Source organism: Zeus faber (genome assembly GCF_960531495.2).
Source record: "Zeus faber genome assembly, chromosome: 18".
Classification (NCBI taxonomy): domain Eukaryota; kingdom Metazoa; phylum Chordata; class Actinopteri; order Zeiformes; family Zeidae; genus Zeus; species Zeus faber.
The window spans coordinates 13434620-13444715 of NC_137210.1; the positions used below are offsets into that span (position 1 = coordinate 13434620).

General features: G+C 41.0%; 1 protein-coding gene across 1 annotated transcript in view; it reads right to left on the minus strand.

Annotated features, from left to right (window-relative positions):
* The window catches only part of st6gal2a (ST6 beta-galactosamide alpha-2,6-sialyltranferase 2a), a gene marked incomplete at both ends in the record, with an annotated part of 30309 nt that extends 21287 nt beyond the window's left edge, over positions 1–9022 (minus strand). The window contains one exon of the mRNA XM_080018679.1: positions 8011–9022. Within this exon, the coding sequence (XP_079874805.1) occupies positions 8011–9022 (1012 nt within the window). The remainder of the gene's footprint in view (positions 1–8010) is intronic.
* Between the last annotated feature and the right edge of the window lie 1074 nt (positions 9023–10096).

A 10096-nucleotide genomic window follows, 5' to 3' on the forward strand; every position in this document is an offset into this window, starting at 1 on the left:
CAGAATAATTATTTATTACTTGTTAATTGTGATGAAAAATTTTAGCTCAAAATTGTCTGCGAGCCATATACAGTCATCGAAAGAGCCATAGGTTCCAGAACCCTGCCCTAGTGCAGAGTCTGGGTAATGTCGATTGAGCGGTATGTGTGACCAGAGCAGGTCATTGTAACAGAGCGTAACTGCTTCGTACTGCTTTCCTTTATTATTCTTTTCAACTCTTGTTTATATTGCGTCCAAATACATGGAGTATCAACGCCAAAAACACAAGAACAGCTTCTTCCCACAGGCTGTCACTCTGATGAACACTTTTCATTGTCAATATAAACCAAAACACAGTGCATATACTGTACATTGTGTATATGCATATAATGTCACCCACATGTATATAAAGTACCCTGTTAATTATTACAGCATCTTTGCGCCATTGCCTTCCTGCTACAATTTACAATACTGCTGTTGTTTTTAACACACACACACACACACACACACACACACACACACACACACACACACACTATTAGTTAATTATATAAATTAATTATATTATTCGTTAAATATTTATGTTTTAGCTTGTTGTCTTTGTTTCAGCTGTATGTCCAGTCCATGTTTGTACATTGAGAGAAAGGAAAAACCGGAGTCAAATTCCTTGCATATATGTGAACATACTTAGTGAATAAAGCTCACTCTGATTCTGAACAAAGATAAGTCGGTAGCCTCATCCGCCGTCTTGGGTGTGCTAAAACTCTGCAGCGACACAGACAATATCCGGTTGTGTGCTACATTTGTGAAACTTGGAACAATGTCCGTACCTGATTATCCGGCCATTGTCCAGAGTGCATGTGTGAAAGCAGCTTAAAACTAAAAATCGGACAAAAAAAAGGCAGGAGTGTTTTTTGACATTGTATTCCAAAGAAGCACAAAAGCGAATAGCTTTGGGCAAACATCATGTGGCTGCAACGGTGGAGGTGAACGTACAGAAAAAACACTGCGAGTTATTATCAAAGATCAGTCGCTTTGGATGATTGATAACGATTGTGTAATTTTTCAGGTTAATTTTTTATTTGATCCCGAGAAAACTAGGACATGACAAATAGAGTTTTAGAGCCGAGATTCAAACATCTTAACAAAACGATAACTAGATCATTTAGTAGCTCCTGAGACTGGTAAGGACAAATTCAAATAACAAGTTCAAGAGATTATTTGTCACAGACATATACATACGGTCATACATATATGCAGTGAAATGTCATACAAGATATGTATTTTTTAAAAAGTGTTCTAAAGTTCCAAAAATTTAAAATGAAAAAGATTCATGGGGCATGAAAAAGAAAAAGGTGATTCACATTGGGCTGTCCAACAGATTCATCCATGAGGCTTCATCTGTTCCAAAGCAGAACAAGGCAATGGCAGATTCCCAGCAATGAAGTAACAGCCCCCTCTACTGAAAAAAAAAAACAGTTTCACTACTAAAACCAGGATTTATTATTATTATTATTTTTTTTTATTAATCGCCACTCAGGTGAAAAAATTATTTCATTTCATAGTGAGTGGGTGTGTCAGCTGGGATAGTCATGTGTCACTTTTCCAGGGACTGTTTTAGTAAGAGCTTAAAAACTTTATAAATAGCTAAATAGCAGTAAAGAGCTATTTATTTTACAGTGTACAGAATTGAAATAAAATCCTTGTAATAATATATAAAAATAAAATCCATGTAATTGTGAGTTTGATAGTAGGAAGATGATTCGTATTAGAGAGCAATAAACTACATGAACTACTACTAGGCATCATTGCTTGCCAGAAACTGAAAATGAACTTCCTGAAAGCATCAGAAGTTTCAGATAGTTATAATTTGGCCTGACTTGTTAAACTAAATAGAAATATTATGTTCATATATTACATTCGTTGATATAATTTTCTCTGAAGCCTGTGCAACCATTTGTTATGGGAAGGGAAACATGAATGGCACAAAAAAAAAAAAAAAAAAGTCAGGATTCAGAATTATTTTGTTGAATTTAGGAAAATTATCATTAACAGTTATGAATTCTACATTTTTTTAATCTGCTGTTTAAAAAAATATTCAGTCTTAATCCATCAAAATAAACCAGAATAAATTAAAAGTGAGCAAGGAAATTCTATCATGACTGCTAGGACCCAAGAACAAAGCCACCTCCACCCATTGGAATCAGTCATTCATTAGAATTCGGGCTCAGAACCAAAGGAATTCAACTTCAGAAATAAATGGATAGGGAGTGATCCATGTCAGGTCAGGTGTTCGACCAAGTCACTTGCCAAAATGTGTTCTGAGTCACCAACATTTTAGAATTAACCTTCTTTATTGAAACACGGACACAGGCATTATACTGAATTTATTTTGGTTTTTAAATTCTTTCTGAGAATTTAAAGAACAGGGACGCACTGGGCTAAGAGCAGCAGGATACTTTCCATTACAGATGCTTTACCTCCGTTAGACACACGGTGGCAGCAAAACATCACAGTAAAGACTGCATCCAGATGGAAACATGATTTCTTTCTTTTGAACCCAAAACCGCAAACCACGAAAGGGTTAAGCCCATCACACGCTTAATAATTAACTTGAATTGTAACCTTCACAATCACATTATTGATGCACAGTTTACAGGAAGCACAGGCAGACTTAATAGGATCAATCCAGTTTGATTTTCTGCTAATCTGAAGAATAAATGTGTAATGAATAAATGGTGGACCGACATCAATTAATGAGCTTATTACTTTAATCAAATCTGTCACGTCGCTAAGTCCCGTGTCATGTGAAAATATTTTCTTGTGGAGTTTAACAGCGCCGAGCCTTCTGCCGCTCTCTCGTGCTGAGGTGGATTCCTTGGATCGCAGGGTGTGAACCACCGTGAAACAGAGTTATCCAGCTGTGCCAGGTCCATTATCTGGGATTAAACTATTACCAGCTAAACCGGCACCTTTCCACCATACTCCTAGAATCAAGTTTGGGACTCTGTAGTACTGAAACAGTTTAGGATGGCGTGAAGGAGTAAATGAAGTAAAAATAAATGTCTCGACAATATAAGTAAATATATCGCTATCGTTATAGTGCTGAGAAATCGTAGGTTTGAATAACCGGGATAGCGTTTGTGCCGTGAGGCGTCATGGTGGCTCAACCAGATAAGCATATAGCAGGGGCTGCTCGATTATGGCAAAAATCAATCATTTTGAACATGCAACAACAGTCACTGAGTTCCAATAAAACAGAATGAGACGGTCACCAAGTTTCAGTATAATGCGACCTGTAACTCTCACCGAGATTTAGTGGAAATGTTTGGTTCAAACTTCAAATTAAAGTGTCTTTCACTTCAAGAGCAAACATACATTTCTATTATATTTAAATAGTACTTTCTATTCCAAAATTAATTTCAATAATTGCAAAAAAATAAAATGAAAAAAATTTAAGAATAATAAATGGACAACTCTTCTCACTGTCGTTCACTTGGAAGTCCTCCTTCACTCACTGCGCGCTAAACCAACTGAATCAAATGAGACGACTCGTTTTACTGAGTGACTCGTCAAGAACAGTCCCAAAAAAGAGTCGAACCTTTCATCACGAGCGGAGCTGATACACTGAACAACCAGAGCAGAGGCTGTAGTGACAACGATAGATACTATATCTTATATCTATATCTTGACTGAGCAGAGCTTGCATTCTGTTGAATTTGTATCTCCTTTGTTTACCTTGAAGTACCTCCAAACAGCTGACGTTTTCTTTCTTTCCCATCCTTTGACGCCTCGCCATGGCCATTGGACCAAAACTCAAAAGTTTGACAACTTTTCATTGTTAAGTAGTGGTGTAACAGAACATAGTTGGTCCTTGATCCATACGGATCGGCTCGCATGTGAACCGCAGATCAATTGTAAAATGTGAAGTCATAGTGAAATACAGTTTTACTGCTGCTGTTACTAAGCAAAAATTCCCTAAATGCTGATACAGAGTTTCATTAACACGCTGCAGGCTCTGTGGAGCTGCAGACACATGGGAAACAGTTACGCGACAGTGTTAATGCGTATTTGGGTCTCCATTTACGCATACGGCACTGCTCTACACTTTCCTGTTGTATGAATTATCAGTCTTAAATTAATATAAAACGCAAAATAAGTGTCGCACAGTAATTACTTTGATTGAAAGTGTTTCATGAAAATGTCAAATTGGAAGGAAGTCCTTGCGTTTCCTCTGCTATAATGGAAAAAATTGAGGGATATCAGGCTGAAAAATCACAGGACTTACCTGCTGTGGCAGCAGTATGAATTTAATAAAATTCTCAGCTGTCAGGATGTGTTTTCCCTGCTTCAATGGAGGTGGTTTTAAGAAAAAGATAAATTGCAAGTATGCTTGTTGGGACAGAAAATCAGATATTTTTGCAGTTTGAACTGGGGTGGTGCTAGGGGGAAACAGAGTTCGATACAACACCAGCATCAGGGGATGGATTGGCTGTTATTTTTTCTCTTGCAAAAGAAAATCTTTCTTGTAATGTAACTTCTTGTTTGGGATGAATCATTTTTATTTGGTACCATGTGGTGGCATTCCTTTTTTTTTTGTAAAATGTAATTTATATGTAGCCTTAAGAAGAAAGTCCTGTTTTGATTCAAAGATTTGTACGTTTGAGTTGTTGTTCAAAATGAATGAATAATCGTGATAAATAGTCATGATCACAATATTCACCGAATTAATCATGATTAGAAATTTTGCCATAATCATGCAGCCCTACCTTAGGGTCTATTATACACGCTGAACAAGTTTGAGGGGACTCTGATGAACTCGCTAGGAGGTGTTCGTTAAAGTATGACCCCTGTAAATAGCAAAAAATTACACTAAAATGTAACAATAAATTCAAAATGGCTGACTTCCTGTTGGGTTTGGGTCATGGCACCAAGAGACCTTTTTTAAAAATGGGATGTCTTGGGATGTTACATGTGCCGATCAAATTTTGTACATGTAGGTGAGGCGTACCGCGACAGCTACTTGCGCTATTGAGCCGTTTTTCCACATCTATTCACAAGACCCATAATACATTTACATTTTCACCACTTCTGACGCATGTGCAAAGTTTCATAACTTTTCCAACTAGCATCGAGGCTAAAGCTGAGCATGCATAGGAAATGCTCTGCTGTTGGCTGCAGAGACCAGCACAAACAAAGAGGAATAACAATACCAACTGTCCGTGACAAAACTGCAGACAAGGGAAATGTAAGTGCTGTGTGTTTCTTTCGGTGTCTGTGTGTGTGCGCGCCCACACACACTGTGGTGAGCGAGCCACTCCGCACTTCTCCAAACAAAACCTTAGATGTATTTATTTAATTTTAGTTTCCGACATTTCCGTAATTGAATGAAACACAAAAGCCCCAAGCCCCGCCGTATCCCGTTGATGCTCCAAGCTGAACGTTGAAAGTCGGAACAAGCTTTTAAATTAGACCTTGATCTAATATGAGTGAAGATTCGGCAAATGGATTGCTTATTTCCCTCCTCAAATTTGTTCAGAAACAAATTTCAGTGTACTGATGAGATGGAATCAGTGATGGTTTACGGAGGGAGCTCAGAGTAAAGCTCAGACCCCGTTGGCTCACACAACCCAGAATTTGTGCTCAAACCCCACTGGCTCACAGAACTAGGGGCCTCAGGAGGGAGGCTCATCCCACTGAAACCGCCCGTTGTCACACAGGGTGTATTGGACGCATGTTAGAATGGCTCAAATGCATAATCTGAGTGGTATTTTCGGGTAGAAAAATTAAAAACATGTTTTGGGAACCTCAGAGACGATATTTTAACTTGTTGAAAAGGAGCATAGTAGGTCCACTTTAAGAAAAATATTAATAACTCCTTGCCTTACAATAGGGCCTTTGCACTGCCTTCGGTGCTCGGGCCCTAATAAATTTCAGCGAACTGGCAGCCGTTTACTTTGTTGGCCAATGATGCGTCATATATTGTCAGTATTAGGCTTGGGCGATCATGCAAAACTCCAATCACCGATTACTGGGGGGCAGTGATTGGTGATACTCTTTTATTGGGGCATGCGCACGCATAGAACATAATGTTATGTGACAAATCTTGTCTCCTCATTACAAAAGTGAAGGATTTATTATTTACAAGTATTTAGACAAAAACATCCTGTTTTTACTAAATTAAGTCCCAAGGCAAGTGAGGACAGGACAGTACCTTAACTCAATTGTGTTTAAAAAATTAGTTTCATACATGTAAGAAGCAAACTAAAATAAATACATCTAAAATTAAAAGACAGACACGGGAGCCGGCACGCACCGCTGTCTGGAGGAGAAAAAGAAAAAAAAAAAAAAAGAAACTCCACTCCAATTCTCTGAGTAAGGTTTACGTTTTTCATTTTCCATACAAGTAAGAAACTGGAGGAACAAAATAAATCAAAATCTTTCTCTATGAGAATATATTATATATTGATCAGCGTGATCTGCGCTCCGCCGTGCCGCTCTGTTTGCCCAGAGCTGCAAAATGCCGAGAACCGGGGATGCGGGTCCATGTGCCTTTTCTTATTTATTCTTTTTTTTTTGAGCACCTGTACCTCTTAGTCTCTGCACGGGAATCTAGAGCAGTCCACCCCCCCCCCTTAAAATTAAAAAAAATAAAATAAAAATCGCCTGTCATCAATGTCAATAGCGATCGATGGAGTAGATTGCCAAGAGACGATTTATTCCTAAATCTGCCCAAGACTTTTTTAACTTCACCCTCTTTATGCATAGACCTAGGACCAATCTATCTAGCAAGTTGATGTAGTGAGTAATAGCCTTGGCTGAGGCATAAGGGAAATACATAAAGGAAGGCAATTTGTTTTTTTCTAGCACAGGCATGAGGGCTCATTGTGTGATCTTATCTCGAATAATGAATGAACAAATTCTGTGCAAACTACAGATATCATTTGGGATCTGGTTATGGCTATATAAACTGACTTTAAAAAGGTGTTGGCTTTTTGCTTATGTTTTATTCAGAATTAATGGTGCATCATATGGTAAAGCTATTAATGATGTGTGTCCACTTTCTCAGATCTTGTAGCTTTTTAGCCGGCCAAAACTGATATCTGGCCACCTAGTGCAGAAATTGTGGTCTGGTCAGCGCTACAGATACGAGTAAATGTTGTCTGGAGCACTACTGTAGTCCCTCTTTAAGCAGCGCAGTGGTATCCGAGTCAGCACCACGTAGGCCTGCAATGTAGTTTGTAGTAAGAACGGTAGGCTGAGATCCAGCCTCCAAATAAAGGGTACACCTGCTCCAGACCAACAGGCTCACGTAGAAATGTAATGTCTCATGATGAAGCTGTATGTGTGTGAGGCAGCATGATTGGCTACCGGAAGGGGGTCCTCGTTTTTTCTAGTAGGCCATCTGTCCCTGAGTTCACACTCTCTCCCTGCTCACCTGAGAGCTGCCAAAGGAAATGCACATACTGTACATACTAAGACATAACATGGAATTACAGTTCAATCAGCTGGTTGTGGGAATATGAACACATACTGTGCCACACCGATATGATACTATTCCAGCCTACATTGTCTGATTTTAGCTGGAATTTGGGAAAAAAAATAAATAAACAAAAAAAAAAGAATCTCTCAGAAATTTTAACGAGAGAACGAGATTTAACGAGAACCTCTAGACAAGAAAGGCAAAGCACCCATTACCCATTTTCTCACACATCCACCGCAAATAATTATGTGTCCCGATGACTCGCAGACATCATTGCTGCATTTAACACTTTAAAACAAACAACCGCCACCATTACCCTACTTGTCCTTCCCAAGGAAAACCTCACCTTGCAAGAGCTGCTTCATTATTCATGTGGGTGTTCTGTGAACATGAAAAGATACACAATGGCTCTTCTCTTACAGGAAAAGAGATAAAGTCCCTTAAAACAAAATAATCACACTCCGCCTCTCCTAGTTCAAGACCTTTTCTTGTGTTCGTGAACCCCGTTCCTGGCCTCCCTGCCAAAAACACAACCGCATCCTACTCACCGATCTCCTTGCCCAGCCCAGAGTGCAGGATGGCCCCAGCCGAGGTGACCACGGCGCAGGTCTTGAAGCCGCTCTGGTCCTGCCGTCGGTAGAGCTGGTCAAGGGGGACGGGGGGAACCAGGCGGGCCCAGCCCAGCGAGGAGAAGGGCTGCTCCGACCCGTCCACCGTCCTCAGCCGCGCCTGGGCCTTCAGTTGGCACAGCAGCTCCTTGGGACTCTGGGCGACCTTACGGCGCCCCCTGTAGGCCACATGGTGCTTGTTGCCGCTCAGGTAGTCCTTCATGGCGCGCTGAAGCCGAGGACTGAGCATCCCGGAGGAGACGTGGCCTTGCCACAGCCGCTGCACGACAGAGCCCAGCTTCAGGAAGTAGTACTCTTCAAGGTCTGAGGAGTCGCCTCCCGCTCGCCTGCCCGCCACGTTTCTCCTTCTGTTGTCCTCTGTGTCGTTGTCCAGCTCGTCGTCTTCTTCTTCCTCCTCCTCCTCCTCCTCCTCCTCCTCTGCACTGCGCCTGTGCTTGGCTCTGTTTCGGTGTTCTGGTTTGTGCAGCGTTCTCTCGCGGCTCATGGTTACGGGGTCTGAATGCGAGCCCACATTCTCTGTGCCGAAGGAGGACCACGCCGCCAGGCTCTGGGGGTCCAGGTAATCCTGCCGGTTAGCTTCCTGGCTGGCGTACATGGGGTAGGGGGCACTGTCGGGGCTCTGGCTCACCTCCAGGCTGGACCCCGGCGTGGTGAAGCTGGCGGAGGGCTTTGTGGCGTCCACGGCAGAAGTGGAAGTTAAAGTGGACGCCGGTTGGGGTCTCGAACCCATCATGGCACGCTGTTGATGGGTGGCCTGGATAGAGGCCAGGCGACGAGTGTCCGGGTGTTGGGAGAGCGACGAGCCAGCGGAGGTCAGAGGCTCTTCCACGCGAGCGTCCAGGAAGTACGAGAGGAGAGCCAGGAAGAGGAGAACCCAGGCGAGCATTCCCACCAGCACCAGCCGCCGCCACTGCCTCATACTGGACCTCATCACCCCTCACTCACATAGATCCACATGCAACACAGCCAGCGCTTAGCCCAGAGCGTCGCTGGAGGGCCTGAGGACAGAGAAGACACAAGAGACATTCATGAGAAACCACAGTTTATCCAAAAAAAAAGAAAAGAAAAAGGAAAAAAGGATTTCAGTAAATATTTTAGCCTTGGTTGTTTCGTTCAATTAGTAAACGTCAATAAAACATATGTGATCTAAAATATAAACACAACACTTTGTTTTGTTTGGGGAAATGGGGAACGGGCAGTAGATGTGTCCATGGCTCTGGTGGCTTTTACGATGGTAGCTGGCTCCGGCTCCGAGAGCCGGTGTTATTTTTCTTTCTTTTTTTAGAAATGTCTACAAGACAGAATAATAGAATGATCCTATAACGCGTTATAAGATCCAGAATTGTGTCACATTGGTAATAACAATAAGAGCCAAGTTAGACTTTGAATGTCGCGCCGGTCGTCACCCCCCGCCCCCTACTAACGCAAATTTAAATCGCGATAAAATACATTTTATTTAAGGTGCTCTTTTTTCTGTTGTTTTTTTTATAAATCAAATTTAATATTTCATCCGAAATAGGCAAACAACCAAATTACGAGTAACTTGAATGGGAAAAACATTACACAAAATGTATTTACAGATTTTGATAGCGCCAAAGGAGGCATCAAATTATTGTTACAAATTATTTTGCGTCTTCTTTAGAGACATCAATAAACCAATAACAAGAAACTGTTTTTTGGTATTTTTTTATCTTGTAGGGCTAGGGAAATTAGTTTGGTTGTACTGTTCAGTAACTTGCAAAATACACACACACACACAAAAAAAAATAAGTAAGTGCAATCCTTGTGTCAAGATAAGTGCAAAACACTTATCTCCTATTTATGGTGATTTTTTTTTGTTTTCTATATATTTTATATTGTTTTTAGTGTGTACCTTGATATGCTCTCTATTTTCTGCTGTCCCCTTTTTGCTGCTGGAACGATGTAAATTGCCCCATTGTGGGACTAATAAAGGTTAATCATATCTTGAAAAATAATCATGATAAGAACATGGATCATGATCCTG